The 14,809-nt window shown below is 41.8% G+C and overlaps 1 protein-coding gene across 1 annotated transcript; it reads left to right on the top strand.

Moving 5' to 3' along the window:
- Positions 1 to 3,438: 3,438 nt before the first annotated feature.
- On the top strand, positions 3,439 to 6,867 carry SSTR1 (somatostatin receptor 1). Its single transcript, XM_048307655.1, has one exon. The coding sequence runs from the start codon at positions 3,512 to 3,514 to the stop codon at positions 4,706 to 4,708; it is 1,197 nt and encodes a 398-aa protein (XP_048163612.1). The 5' UTR covers positions 3,439 to 3,511; the 3' UTR covers positions 4,709 to 6,867.
- The last annotated feature ends 7,942 nt before the right edge of the window (positions 6,868 to 14,809 follow it).

Raw genomic sequence — 14,809 nt, 5'->3', positions numbered from 1 at the left:
AGAGGAATCGATCTAAGTGACTAAGCAGGCACTCAAACAATTCCTTTTTGGAAATTGATATTATTCTCTATTGTGAAATTTTCCATATCCAAAAGAAACTTCAGTGAATGGAGATATCAAACCTTCTGAGTGTATGCTACAGCACAGGGTACATTATCATAATTATGCCTAAAATGGTATTTCTTTTTCCTGGGCACTTTTTTTCCTGGGCACTGGTCAAGCAGGTATGTGTGTGATGCCTAACAGGGCTAGTACTGTTGCAGGAATTACAATTTATAAGGAATTTATTTTGACTAAATGCAGTAAGAGAGAACACTATGCCCACATCTACTTCAACAGAAGCGTTTTTACTGACCCTTTTGGGTGCAAGGCATGGCCAAATCCAAACATGGCAAAGTAACGTGAAATGGGCAATAGCATGAATAAAATGTCTAAATGCCAATTTATAACAATATGAAAGAAGGAAACCCTTTGATTCATGCTCCATAAGTAAATGACCCTTAAAACAAATGCTCATGCAAACAAAAATTGGATTATATCTGAACTATAGGTTTTCAAATGGACTAAAGTGCTGACATCAACCAGATGTTCTTGTTGATGGGTTTGCAGCTATTGACTTATGCTCCTTCTCATATCAATGACTGAAAGCTGATTCATGTTCTCCCAGTATACATATACAAACTTTAAAGAAGGTAATTCTTCAGCTGAATTTATGTAATAGCAGAGATTTGAGCAGTGTCAGATAGCACAATGCAAGAAAAGATTTTCCATGGTGTAGTTAAATATAAATATTTTTTTTCTCTGTATGCTGGAAGCTCTGATGCGAACACATCAGAATATATAACCTCTAAAACCCCAAACGTAAGGATAAATTTTAATTTGTATAACATCCCCAAGTGCTCAAACATCCAGCTAAAGCCCTCGTACACAAAAACAGTCCTAGGAATGGTAAGATCATTTGCAAAGGCTGCTCAATAAATGCATTTCTATACTAGAATATAAATACAAAAAGTCCTCAAAAGTTACAAAGAGTATCATCCAAATAGAACTTGTGTGCAATTACCAAAAATTGAATAAGGTTATTTTTATAGTGTGTAGGGGTGTATATATACATCTACATGTATTCACAATCTGCTCTTAAACACAGAAGAAAAGGAAACAGCTTGATAAGGGTCACGCAAAAGTATGCATGTGCTAAATGTAGTACCCTTGACAAGGTGTCAAACAGCACATGCTCATCATATGGGAGTGCCTAGGTGTGTATGACTGGAGGTGATGACTGGTACGAGGAAAGTCATACAGTCAGAGAGGTTACATGCATGTATTTCAATAGATGCTGGTGTTGATGAGGGGTATGAGGATATATATGGTTCTAGAGAGAATAAATTCGTGATGATGGGTTGTAATCAATTAATGGTAATGCTGCATGTATCTGCATATTAAAGTGGTGGGTAGTGATAATATGCATAATTGTGATAGTGGGCAGACAGTGATAACAAGATGTGTGAACAGCAGGAGGTGATGAGTATGCATGGTAAAATGCGTAGGTTGTAAGGATGCATGTGTGATGCTGAGTATAGTGGTGCTGTGGGGAGCATATAGCAGCATAAGCACCGTGCTGATATTTGTGTGATGTGGACCTGCTGTTCTTGACAAAAGTAGGTGGTGCTCTTAGGAGGCAGTTTATGTGAAGAGACAGGTTGTTATCCATACAGGTGCGGTTTGCTCACACAGATGGGGGGCTACAGCCAACAGAATTAATAAGCAACTACTCGCCATCGCCGCCAGCCGGATCCCCACTGCAACAACTACTGAGTATTTTGTGTGTATGCCTGAGGGAGTGCTGACACAGTGAGCAAGTGTGAGGGTCTGTGTGTACTAGTGAGTAACCATATCTGATTAATACAGAATGGTCAGGTGGTATATACAGAACGGTGGTGCTGGAATACGAAAATTGATTAAGTGGTTATGTTTAAGTATGTAAGGACAGACTGTATACTCAGAAGAATAACATATAGGGAGATGATACATATTGACCAGAAGGAGAGATGTATGGGAAGGTTTTTTTTAAGAAAAGTTTGCTTGCCAGAGATGCAGTATTAGGACTATCTGCAGTTGTTCATGTGTGTTGTGAACTGGTAGTGTGGATGAGGTGTCTAAGGTGTCAGTGTCTGCCTAGAAATGACAATATGAGGAACTACTGGTATATGTGGGTTCATCTAGGATCAGGATGTGTGTGAAAAATAGCACAGTATAGGTCAATGTATAGAAGTGGTTGGTGGGTATTGCATGGAATAAGTTATGTAGTGACAGCTACATATATGTAGTGTATGAATAGAGATGGTGCCAATGGTTTGTGTATAGGCTCAGGAGGGCTTATAGCATATAGATATGCATCTGGTTTAATTACAAATTAAGGGAGGGGGTTGTAACACTGGTGAGGCAGCACGTGGTGGTTGAGCTTGAAGTGATCCTGTGAGTGGAAGCAGATGTGTGGGAACAGAGGAATGCACAGCATGACATGGTCTTGGCACCACTGTGGTGTAAATAGTCATGGCAAGCTGTAGTGTGCAAACTGGTCACTGCACTTTTGGATGGGACGGACAGAAACAAAACATGTGCAAGGGTGCTAGAATACGATGGCGGGGGGCGGGGCCGGAATCTTTCAGGACAGAGTGTGTGGAGAGGAGCAGGGCTGCTCATGAGTGGTCTCTAGTGGTGATGGTGGGACAGGACAAGGTAGGGGGCATGGAGCTGCGTGGTGGTAGGAGGCATGGACAGCGCTGTGTGCATAGGGTTGAATGTTGCGTGCTTTGTCAGTCAGTGCCATGCCTGGTGCCAGCTCTGTGGGGTGGGCAATGTACATGGCGCAGTGATAGGAGAGGGTTACAGAAGCTGCGTAGACATGAGGCATGCTTGCCCAGGTAACACTGCCCACCCACGCAAGACTCAGGCTTTTTTCTTAAAGAAGAAAGGATAGTCCCTTTGCCAGGGGTGCCCCTGATCTGGACCCAGGTGCCGTGGAGGGAGAGCAGTGAAGAATAGAGGGGGAGGAGAGGATGGTGGACGGGGAGGGGACCAATGCGATGTGGGGGAAACAATACTGGGTGGGAAGAGAAGTGCGAGATCGGGGGGCACTGGGTAGTGTGGGGCAGCGGGAACAGGGGACAGGCAGCCCTGGAGTTGCCGTATTTGCGAACAGCCGGAGGGCGGGATGGGAGGCGGGCAAGGGGAGTGAGGGGTAGGAAGGGACACCCACTTACGTCTCCTCCTGCATTTTTTTTCTTTCCCTCCTTCTTTCCTTAGCTGGTGACGCGCCGCTGCTATTAATCATTCACCAGCCGGGGAGCAGCAATTGCCGCCGCTCGGAGCGAGCGGCGCCGGCAGCCGCCTCTCTCCCGATGCCCGCGTCCCGCAGCCGCCGCACCGGGATCCCTGACGGGATGATGCCCAGTGCGGCCGGCGGCGGACGCCTGCTGCTCTGAGCCGGGGCGGGGGGTCCGGGCAGAGGATGCTCCCCAATGGCACCTGCCCCAGGCTTCCGGGCGGCGCAGGCAGCGACAGCGGCGACAGCGGCGGCAGCGACAGTGGTGGCTGCGGAGCCCGTGGCGCCTCGGAGGAGGCGGCGGCGGAGGGCATGGACTCAGGCGGCAGGAACTCCTCTGGCGCTCCGAACACCACCCTGAGTGAGTCTCAGGGCAGCGCCATCCTCATTTCATTCATCTACTCCGTGGTGTGCCTGGTGGGGCTGTGCGGCAACTCCATGGTCATCTACGTGATCCTACGTTATGCCAAGATGAAGACAGCCACAAACATCTACATCCTCAACTTGGCCATCGCAGACGAGTTGCTGATGCTTAGCGTCCCCTTTCTGGTTACCTCCACCCTGCTGCACCACTGGCCCTTTGGCTCCCTGCTCTGCCGCCTGGTGCTCAGCGTGGATGCCATCAACATGTTCACCAGCATCTACTGCCTGACTGTGCTCAGTGTGGACCGTTACATCGCTGTGGTGCACCCCATCAAGGCGGCCAGGTACCGCCGGCCCACTGTGGCTAAGATGGTCAATCTGGGTGTCTGGGTGCTTTCCATCCTCATCATCCTGCCCATCATCATCTTCTCCAACACAGCAGCCAACAGTGATGGAACAGTGGCTTGCAACATGCTCATGCCAGAGCCCACCCAGAGATGGCTGGTGGTATTTGTGGTCTACACCTTTCTGATGGGCTTCTTGCTGCCTGTGGTGGCCATCTGCCTCTGCTACATCCTCATCATTGCTAAGATGCGCATGGTGGCCTTGAAGGCTGGCTGGCAGCAGCGCAAACGCTCAGAGCGCAAGATCACCCTCATGGTCATGATGGTGGTGATGGTCTTTGTCATCTGCTGGATGCCCTTCTACATTGTGCAGCTGGTCAATGTCTTTGTAGAGCAGGATGATGCCACCATCAGCCAGCTCTCTGTCATCTTGGGCTACGCCAACAGCTGTGCCAACCCTATCCTCTATGGTTTTCTCTCGGACAATTTCAAGCGGTCCTTCCAGCGGCTGCTCTGCCTCAGCTGGATGGACAATGCTGCCGAGGAACCCATCGACTACTATGCCACTGCCCTCAAGAGCAGGGCATACAGCGTGGAGGACTTTCCCCCAGACAACTTGGAGTCAGGGAGCATGTACAGGAATGGCACTTGCACCTCCAGGATTACCACCCTCTGAGGAAGCATTCCTGTCCCCCAGCTCCCTCACTGCCCCCCAGCTGGAGGGTGAGCAAAGCCAGGGCTGTGGCATGGGGTGGCTGGGAGGGAGAGGTTTTGGTCCTGCCTACTGCCAGCAGTGTTTGGCACAAGAAAGAGCAAAAATAACCCCACATCCTTGATTTGCTGCCCCCCTGCACCTTGGCTGCCTCCCTTGAGAGTGGATGCATTCTCTGATGCTTTGACATCCACTTAGTGAATTGCAGCTCTCATGGGTTAGCTTAGGGTCTGGTAGCCTGGCTCTGCCACTCCTCTCTGTGTCTGACAAGTGGCTGTAAAGGTCTTGCAGTGACTCTCCCTCCACCTTTTGTACAGTTTGCCCTTCCCCTTGGCTCGTGGGACACCCCAGGCCACTGAGTCGAGCCTGCCTCAGTCAAGCCCCAACATTCAGGCTCAGACTCCCCCCAACTGAAAATGACCCTGCTCAACATCTGTCAGTATGCACCTCCCCTTCAGAGATTAGAAATGCTGGAAAAATTCCCCCCAACACTCACCTTGCCCTCCCCCAGGAAGGAGCCAGTAGCCTCTCTCTGCACCTACCCTTCCCTCTCACTGGAATCAAAAAGAAAGTGGAGAGCAAAAGGTTCTTGAGAAAAGAAGCAGCATAGTCACGGAGATGTTTTTTGCTTTGCAGACAGCTTCCAACTCATTGGGGCTTTGGCTGCCTGTGCTACTTGACAGAAGCAGAGCAGAAAATATCTTAGGAAAAAATCTGATTATTGCTGTGCTTTGGAGCTGCACGGCAGGTTGCTGATAATGGGATATAACCAGTCCCGTGACACACAGGGAGCAGAGAGCTGGGACTCACTGAGATGGGAGCCGGGGAGACCACTGAGCTGGGAAATGTTTGAATTTGTCCACACATACAATAAAGTGTGCTGATAATAAAGTTTAAAGGGAGCGCTAGACTGTGAATCTGCTGTCTTGAGCCTGCTCCATCAGCTGTGAAACAGTGATGAAGGGAGCTGAGACAGCTTTTGAATGATCTGGGTGATGGCAAAGTCACTTTAGCCTACATGGAAAAAGGGGTATTCATTTAAAAATCTCCATCCGTCTCTGGAATAACTATTTGACAGAAAAAGTAGCTGTTTGGTAATAGCTATTACCCTAGTTCCAGTTTCTTCTGTTGCACTAAAAAAAAAAAAATGGGTTTCATATGTTGTCAATGTAATATACTGACCCAGAGCTTCTTAATGTTTCATTTCTGAGAATTCTTGTTTTTAATGTGTGCCAGATGTCTTCTTGTTTTGATTTTTTTATTTGATTCTAGTCACTGTGTCGTGAACGTGTTTTTCTGAAGCAATTTATACTGTGTACTTATGTCTGTGATGGCTACTTGCAAGGTTGCATTTAAAATGGGTGATGCTGAAGAAGGCTCCTTTCCAGATAAAAACATTGTCATTTTCTCTCTTTTATTTACATTGTCTCCTCCACAGAAATTCTCTCTTGAATTTTCTCTCTTCTCCTCTTATGACAAAATAATTTTCATATAGACAGATGAAGCTTTCTTTGATAAATGAGAGCTGATTAAATGAAACCTTTTATCCCTACTCCCTCTTATCCCAGACAGAAGAGTCGGTACGGACTGTGTTGAAATAAGCAGCTATGTTTTTTGCTTTCTACCACCTATGCTAACAGTGTCACACAGTGGCAAGTGTCCCTGTAGCTGTGACAAATCACTTCTCTAGCACAATCCTGTGGTTGTATTAATTATAACTACTGGCAATTTGAAGTAAGAGACTGGAAAAAATCTCTAGTAGCAGCATACCCGTAGCATTGTACTCGTAGCTGCAGTGCTAAGTGTAAGGTTGACAGTTAAAGCATCTAGTATTTGTGGTGGTGGACTTATGACAGGTTTTTTGTTAAATTATACCCTTTAACTTTTCTCAGCAGTAAAAAGCAGGATGCTACTTTGTACGTTTCTTTCACCAAAACTTAGGTACTGTTAAATGAATGTATAAATTTAGTATTTCAAAGTTGTCTGGTTCAAAGTCCATCAAAATGGGAGAAAAAATCTTAATTCACTTCAATGGACTGTGAGTCAGCTCCTTTTAGTTTAAAAATTGCTAATGTGGAAACTGTTACATCCTTATTAAAATATTTCATGAAAAGCTTTAACAATTGTACAGTTTCTTTTCTTTTACTTCCTAGTGGACATGATTTAAAGAAAACTTCCAAATATTAAATTTGGTAATATTTTACATGTACATATGGGGAAATAAGGATGAAATCTCTCTATAAGCTTAATTAACTTTTCACAAAAATCAAACATCTGTCAAAGCAGTAAAATGCCCCATGATATCCATGATGCTATTTCCAGGGCTTCACTTGAATTCTCACTCAAAATATCTTCAAAATGGCATAAATCTCATAATCTTATGTGGTCTTTTTCACCAAGGCATATTCTTATGTATGGTCAGATTAAACAGAATACTTTTCACTGTTGAATTGGTTTAATGTCAGACACGATGACGCAAAAGTGAAAAGCATAAAGATTCATTCTGCATACTCAGCTTTGATGAAAAGTTGAACTGGGTTTCGTTCCATAATCTTTTTTTTCTCTTTGCCTTGTGAATGTTGTGATGGAAGCCTGCATATGCACTTTAGTTTCAGTTCTCCCAGGCACATCGCAGAGGCTGGGTTGGGGCCTCAGTAGATGGCAGGCTTGCCTTCGGATGGATGGGCTGATTCACTCCCAGGCAGCACTGCCCCTATCATTACTGGCTAAAACACTCTGTGTAGTTTCAGCTGGAAACAAAATCTGTTTATCCCAAACTAACAGTTCTTCCTGCTATTTTTCACCCTGGGAGAGGTGATCAACAGCAGTAAATCATTCAATTTAGCTAGAAGGAAAGTTAGTTCATTCTGTGTTATTATTCTAAATAGTAGAACTCAACCACCAGGAAGAAAAAAGTTTTCCTCATGAAATAATGTGTACCAGAAAAGAAACAGAACACTTCTTAATAATGCTTTCCAAATGGCAAATAAGAGTATTCAGATTTCATATGGAAATTATTTTAACTAATGCTTAATTCACTGATTAAAAAAAGAGTACAGCGATGTATTTCTTGGTGACATTTTGACTTTTTATCCAGCTGTGAATTGTAATTTGCAACCAGTAGGGGGTTTTTTTGGTTTTTTTTGGTTTTTTGTTTTTGTTTTTGGTGGTTTTTTTTGCTTCTTCCCCATGAGTTTTGGGTTATATTTTAAAAATACTGCATTCAACTTGTCATGGAAATTGGCCTTGCGGCCACTGAAACCCAGGCAACTGTTGCTCTTTGTTGAGCCTGAGACCTATACCCAGCAGTGGGATAGTGCCAAACAGCATCCAGTCAACGCATTAGGCTGTTTCCTGTGGCAGGTATACCAGAGAACGGTCTTCACTTGGAACACACATCAGGTGTGCAGCACACATCAGCTGCAGCATTTCCCACTCAAAGAAGAGTGCACAGGAAATCACTTTCCTTCCTCACCAGGCTTCCCAGTGCAGTAGCAAAGACAACACATCTCATAATCCTGAGGCTGACTGCTACCTGCTGTTAGTGGACTTGAACAAGACTGGTCACAGAGGCACATTATATCTGGGCTGTGGATGAAAAGGGTGATGGCTGCATACAGATATTCTGCCTCTTCAGATGGTCCTTACAGCAGAGAACATTACACAGAGTATGGTTTCTTTGCATTCAACACATAAAGAACACATTTGATTTCTTCACAGAGAATAAGGTTTCTGAATGTGATGTAAGAATTTCTGAAATGCCAGGTTTCCAGTGAATCAGAATTTTGAAAAAGGCTTTCTGGTTGTTTCTGGAAATCTAAAAAGCTGCATTTCTAATGTATGTGGCATGATCTATTAACACTGTGATTATTCACTGTATTTTAACTTGTTTCCAAAATCAGCATCCTAATTCTAAATATTAAACTAAGTCTTACTGAAATAAAATAACCTAGTGATGACATACATTCATGTTATATAAGGTTTGACTTTACTCTGCCATATTTCTAGAACAGTGACAATTTAATTCCTATAATCCTGATTAAAAAAAGATCCAAGAAAAATAATTTTAAAAAATCAGAAGAAATTAGCCAAGAAAGAAACATCAATCTAGTGTTCTAAACTCTGTGATTTCAGCCCCTAGGAACCTTACTTGACACCAGGGCTCTACAGACAAGGATGTGAACTATGACTCTCTAGAGGAGAATAAAATATTTCTACTGAATTGTATATTCAGTATTTCCATCCTCTTCAACATAGCCTTATTTGGCTGATTACTTCAGGCTAAGCCACAGGAAGAAAGGATGGTTTACTAATTAGATTTCTCTTTAAGTAAAATGCTTTTAGATATTACATTTTGTGGAGAGAAATGGCCAAGAAAAATAGGTGAACCTGAGAGTATTTCAAAGTATATCATTAGACAGGTACAAACCAAGCACAGTTTTGACAAGAAAAATGCTTTTCAATAAAAGCTAACTATGCCCACTCCCTTCCAACTTTGTTTCTCCAAAAGCCTAAAATCTGGTTTTGGCAGAGCAGTAAGCAGCTATGAAGCAGAGATAGCAAGGTGCTGTATCCTGCCTGAGATACATAGGGTTTTGTGTCCAGTCTGGATGGAATACATTTGTCATTATATGATTATCATGTCTATTATGGGTAGAGTCACCTTGAAAACAATATAAAAGTACAGAAAATTCCTTCTACTCTCCATTCCCCTCTCCCCCCCACCCCCCCCAAAAAAGTCTTTTCTATACAGGTTCTTACACTGTTTAATATGCCTAAGGGTTGCTCTGTGGGTCCTTGAGCTTCCTAACTAGAAAGGCTCAGATTAAAGTGCCCAAATTCACAGCATAGGGAGGTTGTAGGACAGATAACAATTACCAGATTTCTGACTTGGGATCTGAATTGTATTGTATTTATGACTTGGAACTGCATTGTATTTTCTCCACTTACCTTGTTGGTGACGGTACTGCTGTCAGTGCAGGTGTGGGCCCTACCAACCCAGGGGAAGCTTCTGAAGGGTGCTGGACTGCACTAACTCCTTAAAGCTGAGCAACGCCGGGCAACGCCAGTGCTGCTGACACAGCCTGAGTACAGCACAAGCTCAACTGATTCACACAACACTTGCCCATGTCAGATCCACAATGGAAAGCCCAAGTGATTGCTGGTTAACTGGAGTGGTCCAAAACGTGGCAAAGGCAGATATTTGGGGGAGAATGGATAGGAAAGAAGGCAAAACTGGTGGATATTTGATACTGAGCAGCCAGAGAGAGAAGGAATCAGAAATGGAGAAAAATCAAGTATGTGATGGCCAGGAGAAGCCATTTTGTTAAGAACAGAGGAAAAGAAGTAGAGCCCAGTACAGGCATTGTAAAGCAGGACTTGGCTCTTTCACGTAATTAACTTTCATCATTTAGAGTACAGCAAATACATAAACTCCCAACTCAGCAAAAAAGATGAAGTTCTGCTTTTTATGTCAGCTGCTATTTTCAAGGCTGGCTGATATTTTTGAAGGTTAGAAAGTATCTAGGCATTTTTTCTAAGAACCAAATGATAATTTATGTACTTTATGGAATTACTAGAAACTTGGGAAAACAAGGCAGAAACAGATAGATAACAGATTTTTCTGAATGTTAATTTATTTTGGATTTTTCAGATGCTTTGAATTTCTCAGATTTTTTTTCCTTTTATCATTAAAATAGAGAAAACACCTAACAAATTTTTGCTCAACACAAACCAAGAACTCCATATTGACAAGACAGAAATGGAATACAGAAGAATTTTCACTGCTCCTTCACTGTCATAAAGTAAAATTTACAGAATTTCTTACTTTAAAAGAATCTTCAGTAAAATGTCTGGGAAAATTCCTTTCCATAAGAGGAAGATATACTCTTAAGAATGAAAAGTAATGTTCATGAATTTCTCTCCACAGACATTACAGACTTAGATCACTTATAATCTCACTCAAACTATCTGTACTTAAGCTTTTATGTTATGTTTCAGGGAACAGCGCAAACCATTCTTATCAGTCCAAAACACAAGGCCTGCTGGTTACATTCCAAAAACAAAACCATGCTTTTCTGACAGGTTATAGCCCATGTGCTATTCCTGGCTTAATGACTGAAAATGTTTATTTGTTTGCAAACCACCACATTTTGAATAACACCTGAAAAAATATGTAGCAAGAGGACGGTAGGACAGATACATCCTGGTAAAGATGAATGCTTGCCTGTCTTTCTCATCTTTCCCTCCTCAGCTCATCCTCTCCCTGGACCTGCAGTCTTCTTTCTCTCGTATTACCCATAAAATACATAATAGTAGTTATTTTCCCATTTTTATGACTCGGAATGCAAAAGGACTGGCAAGTAGAAGGAGGGGAAGGACATAACAAATGTAGGACCACCACCACATCTTTTCCTTCCCCAGCTCCACTGCTGCCTCCACTCCACCTGGAGTACTGTTTTCTCCTCTGGGGCTCCCAACATAAGAAGGATGTGGACATGCTGGAGGTCAGAGGACGTCACCAAGATGATCAGATGGTTAGAACACCTCTCCTATGAAGACAGGCTGAGAGAGTTGGGGTTTCTCAGCTTGGAAAAGAGGCTTCCAGTACCTACAAACAGCCTTCCAGTACCTACAAGAAAGTTGAAGAGGAACATTTTCCTAGGGCATGTTTTGACAGGCCAAAGGGGAATGGCCTCAAACAAAGAGGGTGGGTGTGGATTAGGTACGAGGAAGAAATTCTTTGCTGTGAGAGTGGTGAGACACCAGATCAGTTTGCCTAGCAAAGTTGTGAATGCCTCATCCCTTGAAGTGTTCAAGGCCAGGCTGAGCAATCTGGTCTGGTGGAAGGTGTCCCTGCACACAGCAGGAGGGTTGGAACTAGATGATCTTTAAGGTCTCTTCCATCACATTCTATGATTCTGTGATTCTAGTCAGCAATACAGCAAAGGGAAAATACTTGCTTGCCAACAGATGACTCCCTTTACACCTCCACTTTCAAGTCTTCCAGTCCCAGACTACAAGCCCAGAAGAGAAAGACAGGGCTGCATATTGGGGGAAGAAGGAAAACCACTAAGTTTAATGTTTTGAAGCCCTGGGAATGTGGTTACTTCTGCTGCTGCCCTGCTGTGTCTGCCTTTTCAGTCAGCTATGTATCTTTAGTGAAATACATGAATCGCCACACTACAGCCTTGGTAAGTGTCCACATACTGAAGAAATAGGAAATATTATTTCTAGAAGGAACTACATTGCATCTACCAGTGATTAACCTCCATGTAGTAAATGAGAAAAGGTAACTGGGATTTAAAACATGAAAAAAATTAAGTGACAAGAAATTCCTAGGGGAAGCAGAGAATCCATTCAATTTTTTAATATTCTTTAAGCTATATAGTACACTTAAACAAGGAGAAATATTGTTAGAAGTATTCAAATTTTTCCCATGTCCACTTATAGCACACCTAATTAAGTCCTTAGCAGCATAAATAATTATTTTTTAAAAATGTGGAAATTAAAATTTTATTTCTGATTATTTGATGAAACAAACCATTAAAAATTCATCACTTTTTCATAAATAAAATGTGCAACTGACAAATCATATGCCTACCAGTCAAACTATCTCTGTAGAAATTAAGGAAACCTAAAATTGGCAACATGGGACACTTATTGGATAACTTTGATAGAAAAGATCTGGACATTCCTATTCTTTGCAGGAATCACCATTTTCAAATGTAGACTCACAGGTTCTTGCTATCACCATTTAATTATAAATGTAAGCACTGTAAAACAGATACAAACTTTATATATGATTTATATGGCTTTAATATGGGATGAAATAGTATTTTTTTTCTGTGCTGGAAAAACAGTTGGAATATAATATGCTTATATAATTTTTAGTCAAAGGACATGTATGCAACGTGAGGGAAAAGTCAAGATTTGTCTCCATCTCTGCTATGTTTTGGAAAAATACTTGCATTTGATTGTGTGTTTTATATATGGTGTTACAGAATAATTTTTTTTAAATCCATCCACTTTCATAACAAGACAGTTTTATTATCTCAGTACTTTCTATGGCTATCTGTACTCATTATGATCTTACTTATTCTCCTTCTGTAGATGTAAACAGCAAACCCTGCTCTGAATCTGCCTTGCAGACCAGTGAATCATGGTTGAGATATGAGCCAATGGGGGCACGACAGATATGTGTTTGTTTCTTATTCACTAAAGACCCAATTTAATCAAGAGTGGAAAGCAAAGATGTTCTATCCTTTCTCCCAAACCATCTTCTTTTTGGTCTGAACCATTAGAGAATGAGAAATTCATGCATTTCAAACCTGCTCAGGTTCCAAACAAATTCAAATGCTATTTGTTTTGTATTCTACTGACCGCAAAAATAAGGTAAAGAATCCCAAGTATACTAAATAAGAATCTCTAACATGTAAAAGCAATAAAAGCTATAATAAAATTATGACCATTTAGCCATGCCTTGAAGAGACAGAAGGCACCATGAGCTTGCTTTTAGAAAAGTGACTTGCACAGCTGATGACTTAAGTGAGCTGATTTTTCTGACTTAAAGGTGTATTTTACAGGCATTTAAATATGAGTAGCCTCCATATGCCTTCTTTACTGCGCATATAGAGAAATGGCACTTTCAGACTGTAATTCATCGGTCCTGTTTTCAGCATCTAGTCTAAAATGAGATTAATTGCAAGCACATATTTCTCTCTAGAGACAGTAAGGGAGTCTAGGTGAGTAAAAAAGTCTAGGTGAACTGTTAGAGATGTTTACACATGTTAAGATGGATCCCATCCTTAGATGCAAAGTAGTCTGGTTTCAGATGAGTCAAATTAAAAGCTGGGGGAATATAGTAGAACCCTTGTGTAGGCCTTTAGACAAATGTCTAATGCTTGATCCTGAATTGTATGAGAAAAAGAACTCTCAAATCAAAATATGATTTCACAGGAAAATGGGAATAAATGAAATGGGAATAATGAGACAGGTGAATGGCTTGCAAGGGCATGAACTTGTGTATTTTAACTTAATAGTCTGAGTCACCTACTGAGAGATGCCAAAATAAGTAGTGAGGTGCTTAACTCAGCGCTTAACTGTGTGCTTGGTAAGACTCCTGAAACAGAGAATGAGAGAGTTTCTAGAGCTTATAATAACACACCTGGACAGTTCCATTAAGAGTTCAGCTATTTGATACATGGGAAAGGCTAAAATATTGGAAAAATAATTTAGGGAGGCTCTCATTCATCTTAGTTGCTATTTGCTTATACAGCCCCTGATAGAAGAAGAGAGCTCCATGTACACCACCCCATAAAAGAAATTACTTACAGTGACAGCAACAGGAGTGTTATTAAGAAATAAGGCATTAATGGCTAAGTCATTTTCCAAATCTGTGCACATCTGAATGTAGAATCAAGCCTCCTGCCCAAGCTGAAAAATGCCTGCCTTCTGAAATACAAAGGTCAGATAAACAGATTAGAAAAGTATGCAGATTATGAGTCACCTTGTAATGAGTAGCATTCTCACCTAGCTGGATTTAATTCCTGTATGATACAAGAGAATTTATGCTTATAGACAGTCTGATGGCTCACAAATATCAGTGCCTACCATCATTAAAGGGAGAGAGACGGAAAAAGAATAAACTCCTACTAAGTAATTCTTTATCCTTAGCAGATATTTACACCATATTTATCATCAAGTCTTTGCTTGAAAGAAAAATAGGTAATAATAACACACATTATTTTTTGAAACAGAGTTCTTCGCACTCAACAGGAAAGTGTCAAAATTAAAGCAGTAGTCAGAATGTCAGCCCTCAAGAGAGGAAAACAAACAAACAAGCATATTTAAAGAGACATTTCAAAGTTTAAAGTTCTCTTAAGGGAAGAAAATATTTCCCTATTCTCCCTGCACCCCAAAAGGCTTGGATGAGACCAGTTAGTTGTGTATAACTGCACTCAGAAAACCTTGAATCAATATTTAATATTACAACTTTAATTGAAAACCAACACCATAATAATAATAAGTGAGCATCAGCACTCCGAACTGCACAGAAAGCAAGTT

Source organism: Corvus hawaiiensis, chromosome 6 (assembly GCF_020740725.1).
Source record: "Corvus hawaiiensis isolate bCorHaw1 chromosome 6, bCorHaw1.pri.cur, whole genome shotgun sequence".
Classification (NCBI taxonomy): Eukaryota; Metazoa; Chordata; class Aves; order Passeriformes; family Corvidae; genus Corvus; species Corvus hawaiiensis.
Note: the sequence above shows the minus strand (reverse complement) of the source record. Positions and strands in the feature narration are given on the sequence as shown.